Source organism: Lemur catta, chromosome 11, assembly GCF_020740605.2.
Source record: "Lemur catta isolate mLemCat1 chromosome 11, mLemCat1.pri, whole genome shotgun sequence".
Classification (NCBI taxonomy): domain Eukaryota; kingdom Metazoa; phylum Chordata; class Mammalia; order Primates; family Lemuridae; genus Lemur; species Lemur catta.
Genome location: NC_059138.1, coordinates 11,927,569 through 11,948,041, shown reverse-complemented (window position 1 = coordinate 11,948,041; position 20,473 = coordinate 11,927,569). Strand labels below are relative to the sequence as shown.

The window sequence follows — 20,473 nt, the reverse complement described above, 5'->3', positions numbered from 1 at the left end:
GAACAAAGGAGTGAAGCAGAGTGACAAGTATGATTATAGAGGCAGGCTGGGACCAGGTTCCACAGAGAACAGAATGACATGCTACTTATTCAGACCATTTATTAGACTTTGCTGGTGCCTGACAGTCAAGGAAGGGACCTGATGAGAATCATACTTTAAAAAGACTCACCTAAGTGAAAAGGCAAACAAGAGATTAGAACACTGAAGAATTTTACTATTCTCTCCTACATAGAGAAGTAGGGGGATTACTTGGATTCTAAAATACCTGACCAAAATAATAAAGTAATTATAAGACTTTTCCAACTTACCACTAATGCAGAAGAGCACATGCCAAAAGACAGAACCCATCGTAAATTCAGCCGATCCCCAACGATGCCACTGATGAAAAGCCCCTAAAAAGGAAGCATTTTTACAGCTCTAAATAATAACACAGTCTGAAAAAAGTAACGTGTTGCAAAGCAAATGAGGCAAACAAAACACTGAGATTATTTAAAATTCAATCTTATTCACATGCCTAAACTAGCTGTCTATATGAGTTGCACATATGTTTCATGAAATGGCAATGGGCTTCTGCACACTGTACTGCAAAGACACCGCAGTTCAGAGCAAACTCTGGTTTTACTTGATTCCCTAAAAAAAAAAAAAAAAAAAAGAATGACTCTAATAAAACAAAAACACACAAATATATTTCATTTTCTAGAATAGACTGATTCCTAAACATCAGTTATAAGCTTCCCAAAGGGATTCCTGTTAGCCATTAGCATTCTGAATTAAGCTGTTACCACATATCCTGCAGTTTCAGTTCCGACCTTGTAAGAAGTGGAACAGAAGCTTCTAGGGCACACTTGCTGCCTGTTTAATCTGACCCTTGGTTTTCATGATATCCCAAGGCAGGAAGAGCAGGGAGGCAGAGACGATAATTAGTTGGAGACAGGTACAAAAGTTCTGCCTCCTGCTCTCCCCACCACTGAGTGGCAGGAATTAAAACGCTAAGATCATGGCATGAAGGGAGACTGAAGACCTTAAGGAAACACATTTAGGTTTCTTCCATAAATACATAAAGTGAATTAAATGTCTTGACTTAAAAGCCGAAATTCAGATAGGACCAGGTTTTTCTAATAAATTGTCTATCTCTATATTAGAGAAAATCTAGATGATGTCATCATAAATGTTTCCCCCTTGTTATCATCAAGCTTTCCCATCCTCAAAAGAGGCACACAAGCATTAAAGTGGATCCATCCAATGTTTTCTAGTTGCCCCTCACTGTCTTGCACTGCACAGAACAAAGGAGATGAAGAAACTCTCTCAATTCTGTTTATGTGAGGAAATCCATTTATTCTGCGACGCTCCAGAAAGAAAAATGCCTGGATGTTACAGTAGGAAATGCAACTCAAGATGAAGAACTATAACCATTGATCTTTCATGGCACTTATCTTTTGTCTCTCTACTTAATCCTGCAAGTAGGTATTGTCATCTCAACTCTATAGATGAGGAAACTGAACATCAAAAAAATTCCATTTCAAAACCAAGTTTAACATAGCTAGTTAACCATAGCAGAGCTAGTCCTTCAACTAGACTGCACTGCCTCTTAAAATAGCCCCTGAGAGGAACTGGTGGCTCTAACAAAAGTGAGCACCCCATCGCTGGAATTGCTCCAGCCAAAGCCCTATGACTCTACATTGAGATTTTGTACTGAAAATGTCCAAGGTGAGGAGTTAGGCTAAATGAATGAATGATCTAAATCTGTTTCAACTGCTTCTATAAGTTTCCTCTTTGAAGAAAAGATACTCTAATAATTACCCAATTAAGCATTTAGAGATTACTTTGGGACTTTCACCCAGTATCTCACATTGCCTGGACATTCATAATTAAAAGGCTTTTTTAAAAGTGGACAAATTTTAAAGATAGGACATAAGATGTTCAGGGAGAAAAGGACACTCCTCCCGCTACCCATGGTTCCAGCTGTTGCCACCATCAGTCCCTCAACTCTAATGTGGCAGCCACCACAGACGTTCCTATAGCCAGACAGAGACCTGAACTGCCCAATCTAAGACTACTGCAGACACCAGTCTACCCTCTGCCGTCTTGGTTAGAGCCCAGCACACCACTCTCTCGGTCTCCACCTCCTTACTACTCCATCTCAGCCTCCCGGCCCATTCCTCACCCCCGCCTCTAAAGGCTGGAAGCCCCAGGGCTCCATCTTCACACCTCTTCTCCATCCTTACCTATTTTCTTGATAATTTCATCCAGTCTCACAATTTTGAAAAATTTCTATGCCATCTATATGCCAAGGAATCTGAGATTTGTATCTCCAGCCTGGACCTCTACCTTGAACTCCAGGCTCATATGATCAAACATCTGCTCTTTATCAGTTGGGCAATAACAGGGATCTCAAATATGACATGCCCAAAAGGGATTCCTCTGAAACATTCTCTTCCCATAGTCTTCCGCTCTGCCGTGACATTTCCACCTTAGAGTTGTCCTTGATGCCTTTCTCTTATATTCCACATTCAATAGGAAAAAAATATTATTGGCTTTACCTCCAAAACACAGCTACAATCTCCTTCCCCCACCCCATTACTGCTAGCCTTTACCTAACCACCACCTTCCTCCCCTTCAAGATGGGAAGAGCCTAACTTGTCTCCCATTTCTGCCTCTGCCCTTGAGCCTCATCTCCCAGAGTGGCAAGCGCACCTGTCCAGACCTAAGTCAGATGCGGTCACTCTGCACAAAACCTTCCAGTGGCTTCCATCTCACTCAGGGTTAAAGCCAGAGCCCCAACAAAGGCACCAAAGCCCTACCGATCTGAGCCCACTGCCTCTCGGCCTCCCTTCCAGCACGTCTGTTCCAGCCACACTGACCTACCTCAGCTCTCCACTCAAACACCCTTCCTTTGAGCCATCCTCCCCAGCCGTCCTCCTTAAAATGATGGGCCCTCCCAGGCCTATTTAGTCCCCTGTCCCTGCTCCACTTTTATCCATAGCACCTATCACCTTCAAAAACATAATGTATTTATTTTTAGTATTTTGTAAATATAATCTTTATAAAGGTAGGGATTATTTGTGTTATTCATGATAAATTCCCATTGATACCTGCTAGATGTTCAGTAAACATCTATCGAATGAATGAATGGAAAGGACATGAAATATACACTTCAGAAACACTGAAACTCCTCCTCAGTCAGCAAATTCAAAATCCCTGACAAACTTCATAAGGTTTCCATTTTTCCTGAACTTAAAACCCTAGAATTCTAAAACTTACCACAGCATAGGAGAAGAGGAAAATAGTATCCAGCGTTCCAAGGAAAAGGGTGGCTTCCTCTGCACTGGGAAACAAATGGTTGCTGCTCCAGATCTACAGAAATACAACAAGAACAAGTCAATTCTTGTTGGTATCTGTCAGTGCTTTGTTTCTCAAATCCCCTTCACAAACACTTTGAAAAGATCGGTAATGGTAAAGACCAACTTTTTTTTTTTTTAAGACAGAGTCTCGCTCTGTCGCGAGGGTTAGAGTGCGGTGGTGTCACCATAGCTCGCTGCAACCTCCAACTCAGGGCTCAAGCAAGCCTCCTGTGCTAGCCTCCCAAAGTGCTAGGATTTATAGGCATGAGCCACCAGGCCGGGCCTAAAAACCTATTTTACTTCAAATGCATTCAGAAAGTTCTTAACTAGTGTACTTATTTCTTATTTTTTTGCTTTTATTATTTTTAATTTACACATAATAAATGTACACACTTATGGGGTACACTGTGATATCTTGATACACAATGTGTAATGATAAATTGGTAATTAGCATATCCATCACCCCAAACATTTTTATCATCAAAATGCTCAAATGCTAATGACTAAGTCAAGTAAGTGAGAAAGCTGGACAGTAAGTATAAAAGCCAATATTTAGAAGAAATAAATTCTGATTATAATCTTTTTTTTTTTTTTTGAGACCAAGTCTCACTCTGTTGCCCGGGCTAGAGTACTGTGGCGTTAGCCTAGCTCACAGCAACCTCAAACTCCTGGGCTCAAGTGATCTTTCTGCCTCAGTCTTCTGAGTAGCTGGGACTACAGGTATGCACCACCATGCCTGGCTAATTTTTTCTATATATTTTTAGTTGTCCAACTAATTTCTTTCTATTTTTTTTTTAGTAGAGATGGGGTCTGGCTCTTGCTCAGGCTGGTCTCGAACTCCTGAGCTCCAACCATCCACCCACCTCGGCCTCCCAGAGTGCTAGGATTACAGGCGTGCACCACGCCTGGCCCACTTATCAAGTTTTCATGTAATACCAAAGACAAATGAATATCCACAATTAACTTTTTAGGCTATGAAAATATTCCTCCATTTTCTAACTTCTTATCTGTGAAAGGCCAAATTTTCCCCATATACTTCAAAAGATCTTTGAACAGACTTTGCAACAGACTGCATTCAAAAGCAGACATGAAAATCCATCATCTTCTGTTAAGCCGGGCATGAAAAAATGTGCAAAAATGTAAAACAATGCCACCCTCCTCATGGTTATTTGTTTCAAAAAGGTCATTTTTCATAAAATGTTATTTATGTTAATAGATTATCAGTGAAATTAAAAACAGTCCTAAAAAAACCCACTGTATTTTTTAAATTCTCAGTTTTAATTTCTAAACACACATATAGCTATAGACCCATATAACCAAAAGCCCTTTGGGGTCCTAAGACCAAAAAGTTAGAGAACCACTGAATCAAATCATTTCTGAGGTACCTATTAATTAATAATGTCTTGGCATTTCTGAGATGGGTTGTTACAGGAAAGCAATTTTGAATTTCGAATATTAAAGAGAAAAATCACAACCAGCAATATTTAAAAAAATATTTAACAGAAAATAAGTAAAATCCCCAAATCATAAGCAAATATATGAAGCCCTGGGACTCATTTCTGGGCAGCTGCCAGCACCATCGTGTTACTCTCCCAGCGCCTCACACGCTGCTGCCATCACGGCTGAGAACGTGGGTGGCTCACACGACTGTGATGGAGCAGTACGTGAGCAGGCCAATCTGGAGCCCTACAGACCTTCAATTAGAGTTACTTTACCACATTTTCCCTCCAAGCACAATCTTCCATCCCTGTGTCCCCCACCCCACCTCTGGGCTCCTTAGGACCATGATTAAGTCCTGCTGGGTACACACACCAACGTGAACTAGAGACAGGGGCCTTAAGCAGCTGCTCAAAGTTTTAGGTGTTTTTTTTTTTTTCTTTACCCCTCCTAGAAGTCACCAAAACTCCATGCAGGTGTGGCTTTCATAAGAATTAACAGATTTTAAACAGCTTTTTTCTGCTTCACTGCCAGAACTGAGCTAAAATAAACTTTTGACTGCCTACATAATAAGTGGGAAACTAAACCAAACCAAACTAAAAACTAAGAAAACAAAGTAGAGCAAAAAGATTCAGAAAATAGAATACCAGAAAAAAGCCTAAAGAACAAAGTTTACTGCAATCTTATAGGTCAAATGAGGATGACTATACTAGTAGGTTAGAAATGTTCCAAGTGTTCATAGTGAACCATCCAATGTTTAATGGAAGTCACTGACAATTTAACACAGTAACTGTGATTCCACTTGGTCTGGGGCACATATCATGACAAGGTGAATTTATCAGCCTATACATATTATAAGGTTTTGTGCTGTGCTGGTGGGACTATACTAAGCTACCACACTTGCTAGACATTGAGGTACTTCCTGTGTATATACTAAAAAGGTCCCTGTGTGGGTTTCCTAAATGAGAAATGTTTACAACAGCTGCGGGATATGCACGAGGACAGGGGAGCCCACTAACACAGAAGCGCTTCCTCAGAGCAGTGAGCAGAGGGTGAGGTAAAGGCTGACTTCTGTTCTTTGCATAAGGTGAGTGCTATAGGCTTACGTGCAAATCTACTAAGTAAGAGTAGTTATGGATGAGGCTGAGATGGACTGTTCAAGGCACCTTAAATCTTGCTTCCTTCTTCTGGAGATAAGTTTAGATTCTCTTGCACTATTATCATGGAAGAACTGTACAAATTTTTGTTTATTATCATTTTCAGCCGAGTTAATCTCAAAAAATAGATCCAACCTCTTATTATCTATAAACACAGATTTTATGTTCTTATGTTCACTTACTATTTTCAACATTTGTTCATGTCAGTGGAATCCATATAAATTCTCAAGGTACACAGACTGTCTGCTCAATTCTTCCTGTAAGGCACCTACTATAGCTATGCATAAAAATGAAAGCTATAATGAGTACTTTTTGAGGATGCTATTCAGAGGCCTTAAGAAATGTTTAACAACATATATAAGCAAAATGTTTTTTTAGAGTTCAGACTAATATACTTCTGGTTCTAAGAACCTTTTCCATTTTGGTCAAGAAAGAAGGTCTCGGCCGGGCGCGGTGGCTCACGCCTGTAATCCTAGCACTCTGGGAGGCCGAGGCGGGTGGATCGCTCGAGGTCAGGAGTTCGAGACCAGCAAGAGCGAGACCCCGTCTCTACTAAAAATAGAAATAAATTATCTGGCCAACTAAAATATATATAGAAAAAAAAAAGTTAGCCAAGCATGGTGGTGCATGCCTGTAGTCCCAGCTACTCGGGAGGCTGAGGCAGTAGGATCGCTTAAGCCCATGAGTTTGAGGTTGCTGTGAGCTAGGCTGACGCCACGGCACCCACTCTAGCCCGGGCAACACAAGAAAAAAAAAAAAGAAAGAAAGAAAGAAGGTCTCAAAGGTGAGCTAGAGTTACACACCGTTACAGATCCACAAAGCACAGGATGAGTGGGAGGTACACGCCACCCTAACCATTTCACTCCCAGCAGCAGGCCTCAGGAAGAAAAACACCTGCATTTAAAGTATAAAGAAAGGGGCTGGGTGTGGTGGTGATGCCTGTAATCTTAGAACTCTGAGAAGTCCAAGTGGGAGGATCGCTTGAGGCCAGGAGTTTGAGAGCAGCCTGAGCAAGATCGAGACCCTGTCTCTACAAAAAATAGAAAAAATTAGCTGGGCGTGGTGGTGAGGCACACCTGTAGTCCCAGCTACCCAGGAGGCTGAGGCAGGAGAATTGCCTGAGCCCAGGAGTTTGAGGTTGCTGTGAGCTGTGACGACGCCACTGCACTCTAGCCAAGGCAACAGAGAGAGACCCTGTCTCAAAAAGAAAACCATATTGCTAGTTTTGCCAGATGAAACAATAAAAAGTAAAAAAAATAAATAAATAAATAATAAAAAAGAAAACCAAGAACTAAAAATAAAGTGTAAAGAAAGGAATAGAAAGTCAGCACAGCTCTCCATGAGGGCAGGTATATAAGGAAAAACAAAGATCTTCAGGACAGGTCAGAATTTTACATCTACACAATGAATCTACCCAAACTACTTAATGTGTAGTTCTAAGAAACCAGAATGGTGAAACCTATTTTAGCAGCAATCAAGAGTAAGTAAATAAATAAACAAGTACCTGAGCAGAAAAGCTAATGCACATTCAATAAGAGCTAACAATGTGACATGGTTCCTGACAGAAAAGTTACCAAGACAGGCCTGAGACTGCTCTCCTTAGAAAGGACTGCTTGTAAGGTTGGCCCTGGCTGGCATCTGGGAACCTGGATTTCCAGAGGGTTCCCACCATGCCCTAACAAGTGTGGCTCAGTGTGCCTACACTGTTTGTACACACAATGTGGTTTATGGCAAACCCCTGCTTTCCTTCTGGAAGCCTAGAATTTCCATACAAGCCAGACAGAGGGTGCCTATGTGACCAGCCCCAATAAAAACCCAGGACACTGAGTCTCTAATGAGCTTCCCTGATAGACAACATTTCACATGTGCTGTCACAGCCTGCTGCTGAAAGAATTAAGGGTCGTGACTCCACTGGGAGAGGACTCTTGGAATCATGTGCATGGTTTCCTCCAGACTTCATACCTTGGGCACATCTTCCCTTTGCTGATTTTACTTTGAATCCTTTCACTGTAATAAATCACAGTTGTGAGTGCTAAACACTGAGTCTTGAGAGTCCTCCTAGTGAACCAGCAAACATGGGGGTGAGATCGCCCCAATCACCTTAAAAACAAAGGTCGCCTTAGGCAGTATAACCATTAATTTAGTGCCTAAATTCTATCCTGTTTTTCTGTATATTGGTCAGACTGTACCTGAAATACCACATTTAGTGTTCAGTGTCACTAAGCTACAGCTGAAGGAGCCAGGGATGTTTTGCCTAAACAAGAGAAACTTAGAGAGACAGGTAAGCATTTTCTCTAAAGAACTGAATAAAAATGTAAGTATCCACCTTAGAAAACAATGAGTTTCTTTTCCCTAGAAAGATTTTTTTTCTTCCTTGCAAAGCAACTATGTTAGACCCCTAGAAATATTAAAGCAGAAGCTGGAAGATTATCTTTCAATAATAACAAAGAAAGATTCTATCCTGGCTAGGAGGTTAGGGTGCATGACCTCTCTATGGCCACTTCCATCTTTAAGATTTGTGATTCTAACTAAACAGTCTAAGTCAGTTAACCGTCATTTAGAATCAAGTCTAAAATCTAGCCCTCTAGTCCCAGTATCTTTCCTTTTAAAAGTTCCTGATAACTTAAATTCCAGAAAAATTGCACAGAAACACTAGAATGAAAGCTCCAAGAAAACAGGCTATTTTTTTAAATCTCCCAGGCTGTTTTTTTGTATCCTCAGTGCCTTACACTGTTTATATAAGAGAGATACTCAAGAAGTAATTGATTATCTTATTCACATTTTGGGAGGATATTCAAATAATCTTCAAACCTATGTCAACTTTGAATTGGTCCAAACAGGAGAAATATTTTTAAGACTATTAATAGGATAGCTATAATTCCACGTAAGTAGAACTTGAGAAATGCGGTAAAGACTGAGTGGGGTGGATGTGTGTGCTGAGAAAGGGCGCTGTAAAGGATGCATCTCTGTGCCAAACAATCATCAACAAATTTTCTTGGTCCATAATGAAAATAAGGAACCGTGATACACACTCCCTGACTTCAAAGTGCTTAAGCAAGATACAAACAAACGAAACAATGAAAAAATATTCAAATACTGAGACATTACACTATGTCATACAATGTACAAAAGTTCACAAAAGAGAAAAATCAGTAGAAGCTGAAAAAAATGGCATTTTATCTTGACACAAACGGAAAGGCAAATTTAGGTAGGTGGAAAAAGGCAAAAGAGCATGTAAATGACAATGAGCAAAATCTCAAGGCAGAAATGAGCACAGTACTTGGGAAACTCAATGAAAAAATAGCCTTGCCAGATCTGTGTGATTCCAAGACAGAGAAAAGCAAGCTGGCTGGATAGGTAAAATGGCCTGAGTTGGAGCAGGCTTTGAAACTGGTAGAATAGTTTGGATCTTATGCCATAGGAAACAGTAAAACATGTCAAGAGTCCTAAGCAGGCCGGGCGAGGTGGCTCACGCCTGTAATCCTAGCACTCTGGGAAGCCAAGGCGGGTGGATTGCTCGAGGTTAGGAGTTCGGGACCAGCCTCAGCAAGAGCGAGACCCCATCTCTACTAAAAATAGAAAGAAATTATCTGGCCAACTAAAATATATATAGAAAAAAATTAGCCGGGCATGGTGGCACATGCCTGTAGTCCCAGCTACTGGGGAGGCTGAGGCAGTAGGATCACTTAAGCCCAGGAGTTTGAGGTTGCTGTGAGCTAGGCTGACGCCACGGCACTCACTCTAGCCTGGGCAACACAGCGAGACTCTGTCTCAAAAAAAAAAAAAAGAGTCCTAAGCAGGTAAACAGTATTAAAAAAAAAAGAACTTAAGAAGAATTCAGGGGTGGGTATGGTCCCCTTCTTAAATCCATCCCCACACTTCTGCTTACCTCGACAGGCAGTTCAGCTGACGTGTTAAAAGCACTTGGGGTCCACTGCTTAGAGATACTGACTTTGACATTGCTAAATGTTTTTCTTGAAGCATGGAGCAATGAATAACTGCAAAACAGAAGAAATACAGCTGAAGGAATAGCAAAGGAAACAGCACTCAATAAAATTACAGAAACATGTCCATTTGTTTTGTTCAATTTTACAATTCTTTTCTTAAAAAAAAAAAAAGAAAAAGTACTGCTTTGTAAGAACTATCAATTGAGACAGTCTCTGCACTAAGCAAAAGAAAAAAATACCAGTCATCTTCATTGTGAGTCCATGCTCACTTATAACTTTCCTGGAACTAGAAGATGGATTTGTGACTGATCCGAACTCACTTTAACTCACAGTTGCAATTCTGTGAAAATTTTAAGTCTGTAGCAACCACTGGTCACTCAATGCATTTGCCATTCAAGTAGCTTTTTCCTTGGGTCCTTATCTTTTCCTTATCTTGATGCCTGCCCCCACCCCTCATAAATGGAGAGCCCCTAAACCAAGCATCCAAAATTACATACCAACTCTTACATAATTAGATAACCATTTTCCTAGTTTTTGCCTTAAAAAAAAAAAAGAACATCATCATTTGTGGTACCTTCAATAAGGATTAATAAGAAGATCTACTCAGCAGAAATACCAAAATAATTGAGTAACAGGATTACATATAATTTGCCCCTAACACCAATGGCCTGATGTATGTTATATTACTAAAGAGAACACTTAGGACTACAGAATCACAAACATGGATGATTTCTTTAGTCACACTGACTAGTTAGGCAACAGCTGCTAACATTCAGGGATCTCACAGGAGTTAACAGAGTTCCTCACACCACCTTTATTGCTCAGAGGGGCACAGGGCATTCCTGAATGTGCATATCCTTTGTTCTCAAGCCTTTGGTTTTAACAAATAGAGGACTTTATATTAGATCAGGGCTTCTCAACCTCCACACCATTGACATTTTGGGCCAAAAGATTCTTTGCTGTGGGGGGGTATCCTGTGCATGGTAAGATATTTAGCAGCATCCCTCGTCTCTCCCCACATCGTGACAACCACAAATATCTCCAGACGCTGCCAAATGTCCCCTGGAGGGCAAAACAGTCCTTGAGAACTGCCATATTGGGGCTAAAGTACAACAGAAGGAATAACTAGTCATTTCATCATAAGCCTATGCCCATCAGTGCATTAGACACTTACCATGCAATATCTCTCTCAAAAGAAAAAAATAAAGAAAGAGAGCAGTTTTGGCAATCTGCTTACCTGAAGAAGGTGAGCAGGAACACAACAACATGATGATGGCTGAACCGGGAAAGCAGAGTTCCTCTCTGAAAAATACTTGGCCAGGCCATGTTCTTCTGGACCTTCCTTCTCACTTTTGATCTTAAAGTTTGGACAGTGAATGATTTACATCATTTCTTCTTTCTGGAAAGATAAAACACATTATTAATATTATTCAAAATAGGCAGATTATTCAAAAACTGAATTAATGAGATTTATGACCAGTCAGCATATGATCAGGCCTTAGGAAAAAAAACTCACAGGCCATTTGACACCAGAAAACTAGATTGATGATTATATTTTATAGCTATTAGCTAATCCTAAAAACAAAAAAAAACCTTGACAAAAGACTATAACACAAAGAACTCTCTTACAAACTGATAAGAAAATCAATAATTTTTACAGAAAAATGAGTACAGGTAATAAACAGACAACTCAGAAGAAATTAAATGACTATTAAACTTAAGAAATAAAAGTTCCAGGCTGCACGTGATGGCTCATTTCTGTAATCCCAGTACTTTAGGAGGCTGAGGCAGGAGGATCACTTGAGGCCAGGAGTTCAAGACCAGCCTGGGCAACAGAGCGAGACCTTGTCTCTACAAATAATAAGAAAAATTAGCCAAGCACGGTAGTATGCACCTGTAGTTCTAACTACTAGGGAGGCTGAGGTTCTATCATAGCTCACTGTAACTTCAAACTCCTGGGAAGAGGCTCAAAGAAAAGTTCAAAGTTATAGTGAGCTATGATAGAGCCATTATACTCTAGCCTGGGTGACAGAGCCAGACCCTGTCTCAATCAATCAATCAATCAATCAATATTATTTTACCCATTGATCTGCCCCGAATTAATCCCAAATCAGTAGACTGTAGCTAATTTCATATTTCATTTTACAATCATTCTTCCTGAAAAATGTTAACAAAATTACAAGCAGAGTAAGATTATAAAATTCCACTCGCCAAATGTAAATAAACTTTCTGTCTGTACTTCCAGGAAGTCACAAAAACAAGAGCTATTAGTGTGGCTACCAAATTTACCTCCATCCTGAAAATGAAACATGAAACCCAAGTGGAACAACTCAAAGCTTTAACCATTCTCTATAAATCAAAGCTCTTTGAACATATACTTCAGGGAGTACACGATACAAAATTCAATAATTTATCAGGTAAAATAATAATTCCAAAAAGGTATGTACCAACAGATAGAGATTACATTGTTTTGGCAGTAATAGTTGCATAATTCAGGGCTGTACAGTGATAGTAATAGCTTTAAATGACTAATAAGATATTTGAGACCATTTGGATATAGTTTCTAAATAGACCACCTTTTCCTAAGCTGCAGTGATAAAGGAGAAAAGGCTTAATAAGTACATTGGAAAAATAGTTTCAAATATTCACCTGGTGTGGGCAGAATGTCATTTAAGCTAAATAATATTATAACATTTGGTCCTATGTAATTATTATAATTAATAATACCTTGCATATACATCCTATATATCACAGAAGTCATTTCCAATCATCTGTGAGCTAAGGGGCTCTGGGGTACACAGCAGTTTCTGCCTAGTCTGAATCCATCAAACACACCCAACTTTCTGAAGACCACTCTGTTTCCTGCTCTAAATACAGACTGAACAAATGTCTAACATTTTTCAAGCACATGTAAATGCTGGTGTAATAAAGCCAAATTTCATGTCAGTGTTTCTGAATTCACAGTAGCTTGTCATTTAGTATTTTCTCAATTAAGGAATTTTTTTTTTCAAGCCTACAGCACCCAATATTCCCAAGCAGTGTCCAATCAAGTACTAACTAGACCCAACCTTGCTTAGCTTCCTAGATCAGCTCAGATCAGGCGTGTTCAGGGTGGTATGACTGTAGAGTTAATCAATGCATACTGAATACACAGCTTCCACCTGATAGTTGATAACGATGACAATTAGCTTTTTTAACAGTACAGTATTTTTTATCAACAAGTAACAATTGTACATATTTATCACATACAACAGGATTTTTTTTTTTGGCGGGGGCGGAGACAGAGTCTCACTCTGTTGCCCAGGCTAGAGTGCCATGGCGTCAGCCTAGCTCACAGCAACCTCCAACTCTTGGGCTCAAGCTTCTGCCTCAGCCTCCCGAGTAGCAGGGACTATAGGCATGTGCCACCATGCCCAGCTAATTTTCTCTATATATTTTTAGTTGTCCAGCTAATTTCTTTCTATTTTTAGTAGAGATGGGGGTCTCACTCTTGCTCAAGCTGGCCTCGAACTCCTGACCTCCAGCAATCCTCCCGCCTTGGCCTCCCAGAATGCTAGAATTACAGGCGTGAGCCACCGCACCAGGCCAGGATGTTTTAAAATATATACATATTGCAGAATGCTCAATCAAGCTAATTAACATATGCATTACCTCACACATTGTTTGTGGTGAGAACACTTAAAATCTCTTTTTCAGCAATTTTCAAAATATGGTACATTGTTATTAACTACAATCATCATGTTGTACAATAGATCTCTTGAATTCATTCCTCCTGTCTAACTGAAATTTTGTATCCTTTAACATCTCCCTAACTTCCCCGTAAGAATTCTCTTTAAAAAAAATCTTTGTTAAAAATAAGATCCTTGCCATCAAATAAGATCCAGAACCACTGAGTCACCTTCTACTTTCCAAAGCAAGCTCATGATCTCTAACTCCTGATTCTGTGGAGAAGCTTTTCCAATCCTAGAAGACCACCCAATAAAGATGATACTTTCCAGAATGGAACACAATATTGTGCAATCAATGCTGAAAAAAGGCAACTTCATACTGCAGCAACATGTCCAGGTAGAAGGCAATCTCACCCTATTCAAAGCTGCTTTGGGATATAAAATTTCCCTAAATTATTATTTCTAAAATTGTACTTTCTGGAGATATTTAGAGTTCAATGCCAGCCAAATATAGTAAGCTTTTAAAGCTGCCTTGTATTAGGAACACTCTGAAGAAAGCCTGCTGCAAAGTGGAAATGGGAGCAACTGGTAGGAAAAGAGAGGACATACATAAAGCCACCTCAGGCCCACTCTGCTCCGTTCATCTCATCCGCCCCTATCTGCCCACCCAATTCACCCCAGCCCTTTTGACCACGCTCTCTGGAAACCCAGATACATGGTTAAGACACATCCTTACCAGACCCCTGGCTGTCCCCTGAGGCCTCTCAGGGAGAAACAATCTTTCCTCCCCCGACCTACATGCCTCAAGGACACAAGGGGTCCATGTCCTCCTTGTTCCTCATGGCCATTTTCAAATCTTTTTCCTCCTTGCAAAACCCCAGCTTCTTTCAAACTCATGCCCTGGGCTTTGCTGCCTGCTGCCCACTCCCAGATGTCATGGGCTCATCTCCCCAGCCTGCCCCTTTTGCTGTCACCTGCCCTCCCATCCAGCAGCCAGGAAGATACACTTATTCCCAGCTTCTCTGTTCCAGTTCTCTTCATCACCAAACCTTCTGTATCCCTCAGTCAAAACCCGCTCCAAGGTGGAAACCTGGTCCTTGTCATCACCCCCCAAAGCCAGATTCCAAACACCCTCCCTCCTTTCCCTGCACTCCACACCCAACAGTCATTTCACCTCAACAAGGCTCCCAATCAGTAACCTCAATGTTTCCATTATTCATCCCCTGCCTCTTGTCCTCATTTCCTTTCTTACCAATTTAAAGTCTGTCCTGTCTCCCTTGCCTCTGTCCTCCTTCCTAGTAACCAAGCAGCTAAGTTTTGCCAGAGAAAAATCACACAAGCAGGCTGGTTTCACATTTTAGATTCAAAACCACAAACCTCAGTGGGCGCGCAACATTGCCCAGCAAGCCTACTTCCCTAATAATTTTGCTTTCTCAACCTCTGAGACAGCTATTTCACAGTTCTCTTTTTAAACTTCAAACAACTTTCTCTCCTCCTTCACCTAGTACCATCCCTCTATGCCAATGACTCCGAGATTCATGCCTCTAGCTCAGATGCTCCAGGTTCCAAGTGACCACCTGATATCCCTCCATGGATCCAAAACAGAACAGTTCATTTCTCCTTCGAAATCTACCCCCTCCACCTGGTATTCCCCACCACAATAAAGGGTACTGCCTCCTGCCTAGTCTGCCAAGGTAACTAGGAGATATTCTTTTTTTTTTTCTTTCAGCTTCCACATCCAACCCATCACTAAGTCCAGTCCTTTTCACCTCCAAAATAAAATCCAAATCCACCCACCTCTCTCCACCACCACTGCCACCAGCCTAAGATAAAGCACCAGCATTTCCCAACTGCCTACTACGACAGCCACCAGCAGGGTTTCACCATTTCCATGTCTACCCCACCCCAACTCAGTCTCCACCCACCAGCCGGAAATATATCTTCAAACATAAATCAGCCCCTACTTAAACCCTTTGCTGGCTTCCCAAGACTCAGATAAAAACAGACTCTTTGCCAGGGCCTTCAAAGCCTGTCTAACCTGGCCCTCTGCAGGCAAACAGGACTGCTGAGGGTTGGGGGACAGCATCTGACAGCTGAGCTGGTGGAAGGAGGCTAGAGATGGAGGAGAGCACTGCCTGGGCCCAGGACTGAATTGGAGAGGTTCGTTTTTGCGTGTTTTCATGTCTTTTATTAATTTTCAATTGGTAATATATATATAAGGTAGAAAATTCAAAAGACAGTAAAGTCTCCCTCCCCTGTTCTCAGTCCACCCTGTTCCCCTCCTACCAGTTTCTTTCATTCCTTGACCAATGTGTACCTCTGCACATGTGCCAGGTTAGAGACACACACACACACACACACACACACACACACACACACATAAAGATAGCACACAGCACACAGTATTGATTATGCATCTTTTTTTCCTTCACTTATCAGAGGTTCAAGGTTCATCCATATCAGCACCTACAGAGCTGCCACACTCTTCTGAACATATGCCCAGTCTTCTAGGCATGAACAAATATTGAGATATTTAACTGATCCCCCACTGTGCAGCTGGATGGCTCCTAATCCTTTGCCAGGCCACGTGGTGAGGAGCTAGCCTGGCTCCTTTCTACTTTGCCCACCCACCTCCCAATCTCCCACCACTCCTCTATGCTCACCACTACCTCCCCACCCTTGATCCCCGTCCTGTCCCTGTCCCTAAGCCCACCAAGCCCTCTCTCACGTGGGGCCTTTGTGTCTGCTGTTCCACAGGAGAAATGCTTTTTTCCTGGTTCTTAGCAAATGGCTTGCTTCCTGGCTTGTCACTGAAATGTCACCCCCTACAGTGGCCTGCCCTGACCACCCTATCTAAAATGATCTCCCTCAGTTACTATCTCTTTCATCTGTTTCTTTCCTTCAGAACATTTCCCTCAATATAATTATCTGGTTTCACTGTTTACATGTTTTCATGTTCAACCATAAAAGGAGCGGCTTTCTCCATCCTAAGTGCATAGCTATATCCCCAGGACCTAGCAGAGCATTTAGCACGATCAATAAAGATTTCTGAATGAATAAATTCACTGACTGATAGCTGAACTCTGAATGCTTACGAGGTGCCAGGCATTGTGCTAGGTACTTGCCATGCATTATCGCATTTAGTTGTCCCAGCATTTTACAGATGAGAAAACAGATATTAGAAAGTAATCTCTCATGAGATGAAGTACGCATTCAAACCTAGCTCTGACTCTAAATCCTATGTTATATAGTGTAAGAAGGAAGATTAAGATTGAAAACATCCCAAACTAAGTAAAACACAGTAATTATTAATGGAACTATCACACCTTAAACTCAGAGGTATACATCCGGGATGGGGGGGAAACCCACCTTATTGGTAACAGTGGTTCTGTTCTCTTACACACTTAAATGAGAAAGGCACTAGCAAGGCAATTACCTCACTCAGATTTCAGTTTTTACATCTGCAATAAAAAGATTATGTGTATTCAAAGTGTAAAGAGGTAGGTGGGAAATTATTAAATGGGTAGTTGAGTTCACCATTTTTACAGTACTGTGTATGTTGTAATTTAGTATCTTAATGCTCAACACTGACACAGGTATCTTTTTGATCCCACGTTATCTCATTTGAAGCCCTTTACTTGTACCACATAAATCCTTTGTATTCAAAACTCAAGTCTTCCTGTACCTTTTCTCTCTTCCTAAACTGTCTCAGTACCACAGATGTAAATACCTAACATTTATCTGTAAAATTCTTTTGTCTTATTCCAGGATTCCCAAAACCACATTCTTCCTACTTGTTTTTGAACATGTTCCAAAGAGAACTAGTTTTGAAGATAAAACTCTTTCCCTCTTCTAGACCAATGCACTTATAATCAAGTTAATGGTCACTGCAGTGACATGTTATCATTGATGTACAGGAACAAATCAGAACCTTTAACAATGCACTTGCTCCTCACAGCTAGTGAGCAACAAGACATTGCACAGACTTTTCTTTTATGAAGCACTGTTTCCAGGTCATTTTCTTATGCAGAGACTGGAAATCAAAGATTAATAGAAAAATGGTGTCATGCAAGGGACCCCAAAGAGGCATTAAAGTTCAAGTTGAAATCCAAGACTCTCCACTTAATTAACTTCTTTGGGCCTCAATTCCCTCAGTTAAGGATTAAACGAGATAATTTACATGGAGTTCTTAGTTTGGAGCCTAGTATACAGGAAACATCCAACAAATTAGAAAGAAATAACACCAACGTACTTCGGACATTCCTTTCAACATTTTGCACACACACACATACACACGTATATATACATATTTATGTGAAGGCAGAAATAAAACAGTGGACAAAGAAGATAGCAATTAAGAGTCAAAGTCTGCTCACCCCGGGAACTATTTTTGTCCTTATAAACATTTCAGTAAAGGTCACCGCGAGATCGCCTACAATCTTATATTTCAGGAAATACAAAAAAACCCCGGGGGCCTTTTCTCATTATTCCCTATCAAAACTCAGAATAAACAGAACGCACGCTGCAAATAATACTGAGGGAATGACGAACAAGTAATTTAACCAAACAGCTTGATCGAGATCATGGTACTCGCCCAAAAACAAAACCTGTTACTCCACTAAGACCATTCTCCCTTTTTGACCTCTGTACCTTTTTTCCAAAGAGCTTATCCAGGTGAAAAGCATCCTTTCACCTGGCCTAAATGACACGCCCTTTTCTTGTTAAATCAGAATCTCCCAGACTCAAAGACCGGCCTGCGTGCCGGACGGGCGAGGGGCACAAAGCCTCAGCCGCCGCGTGGGCTCGGGCGGGCCGCCGGGTCTCCCGGGGGGCCCGTCCCCTCCTCCCGTCCCCTTCCCGCCGCAGTCCTCGCAGACCCCGCAGCGCCGGGCGGCCGCGCGGAGCAGCCCAAGCCCGAAGCGCGGGGGGAGGGGAGCGAACAGCCGGCCGCCCCTGCCCACCCACCCGCAGCCGCCCTCCCGCGCCCCGCAGCCCCTCAGACACGCCCCCTGCCCCCAGCCGGGCTCCGGCCCACGCCCCGCGGCTTGCGCCCCCGAGACTCACAGTAGTCGCCGTGCTCCCGCCTGCCGCTCCGCTCGCCAGGTCCGCTCCGGTCCGCTCGGCTCCGCTGCCCGCCGGCCCCGCCGCCACCTCAGCCGCGGCGCCGCGGCCAGGGTTTCCGGCCGCTCACGTGACCGCCCGCCCCGCGGCACGCCGGGAGCTGTAGTCCGCCGGCGGCTCCACCTGTGCGCCGCCAGGAAGGCCCGCGAGCCGGCCGCGGTGGGGGCGCCGCCGGCAAGTTCCCCGGGGAGAGAGAAGACAGACTTTAGGGAGCACTGATGTATAGATCTTCTTGTCAAAATATTGTTATTCCTTTCTTTGTTTTTATAGAAAGTAACGTGTAACTAAGTGTGCTACTGACCTGCCTAAACTTTAGGGTTTTGTTTAAATTAATGAAATGCAATTGCCCAGCAGGCAGGGCCCTTAGTCTGCCAGTATCGTTCGCGGCAGCCTCGAGCAAAAATTAAAGACTTTACAACACGGGTCTCTAAAGAAGCGTGCTCTGCCCTCCTGGGCTCTCTTTCAACTGTTGGGGAAATATAATTTTAAAAACAATTCTCCTGGCCAGGTGCAGTGGCTCACGTCTGTAATCCTACGGCTCTAGGAGGCTGAGGCAGGAGGATTTGAGGCCAGGAATTGGAGACCAGCCTGAGTAAGAGTGAGACCTCATCTCTACAAAAAATAGAAAAATTGGCGGGGCATGGTGATGGCACGGGCCTGTAGTCCCAGCTACTGGGGAGGCTGAGTCAGGAGAATGGCTGGAGCACGAGAGTTCGAGGTTGCAGTGAGCTGTTATGAGGCCCTGCACTCCAGCCTGGGTGCCAGAGTGAGACCCCAACTCCAAAAAGAAGGGAAAAAAAATCTTCTAGCTCAGAAAAGCTCCACAAAGGTAGTAGAGAAAGAAAATAGTTTTATTATTGAATAAGCATTGAACCAGAATGGGATGCGCATCACAGGCAATGTGCTGCGCTTGCAAAGACAGAAAGGAACCCCACCCCCTTGTGTAGCCCAGAGGATACATTACATACATGTTCTCAAGATAGGCAGTCACTAGTCCTCAAATAAAAGGACTTGACAACACTTTTTGTCACACATAATTCCTCCTAACTTTACCACAGTGATTGCGGAGACCACTTAGGTTGTTTTTCTCTAGAGGAGAAACAAACTTCTCCTATCTTTACAGTAGAAGGTAGTGTTGCAAAATGGAGCAAGGTGTCCGCCAAGTGACGCTGTTCGGCTCCCACGGAAACTGGGAGATAGGGACACTAACTCCCTTCGTGTTTGTATTTCAAAAAGATCGCTCACAGATCTTTGCAGACACATTTCTGTGTTGTGAGACTGGTGAGAGGCTTACTTAGCCATTATAAAGATTTACATACATTTGAAAAAGACAGAGAAATTTTGAAAGAAAAGGGAGGGTGGGAAGAAGTCTCTTCCCTTATTTTAAATGGGGCAATTAAGCTCTTATTTTTCATTTGTATTTGCCTCTACAAAACACAAGGTAGTTTTGTCTCTAGCCATGCACGGGTGTGGCTGAGGAACTGTGATGTCAGGGTTGTAACAGGGGTAAAGGTCTGAAAAAGGACAAGGAAATGTTTCATGGGTTGTCTCTTTAAAACCCCTCCCTTTGGGGAATTAAAATTGCATTCCTGGCCGGGCGCGGTGGCTCACGCCTGTAATCCTAGCCCTCTGGGAGGCCGAGGCCGGTGGATCGCCCTAGGTCAGGAGTTCAAGACCAGCCTGAGCGAGACCCTGTCTCTACTAAAAATAGAAATAAATTATCTGGACAACTAAAAATATATATAGAAAAAAAAAATTAGCCAGGCATGGTGGCACATGCCTGTAGTCCCAGCTACTGGGGA

At 42.3% G+C, this 20,473-nt stretch overlaps 1 protein-coding gene across 7 annotated transcripts in view; it reads right to left on the bottom strand.

The window, feature by feature from the left end:
• The window catches only part of SLC37A3 (solute carrier family 37 member 3), a 102,986-nt gene extending 84,298 nt beyond the window's left edge, over window positions 1-18,688 (bottom strand). For all 7 annotated transcript variants that reach the window (XR_006738303.1, XM_045565280.1, XM_045565279.1 and 4 more), the window contains exons 1-5: window positions 18,615-18,688; window positions 11,120-11,281; window positions 9,825-9,933; window positions 3,262-3,354; window positions 309-392 (exon numbers count right to left, since the gene is read on the bottom strand). Coding sequence is in view for 6 of the 7 variants with exons in the window: in XM_045565280.1 (XP_045421236.1) it covers window positions 309-392; window positions 3,262-3,354; window positions 9,825-9,933; window positions 11,120-11,208 (375 nt within the window). In the remaining variant the exon portion in view is untranslated. The remainder of the gene's footprint in view (window positions 1-308; window positions 393-3,261; window positions 3,355-9,824; window positions 9,934-11,119; window positions 11,282-18,614) is intronic.
• Window positions 18,689-20,473: the final 1,785 nt, after the last annotated feature.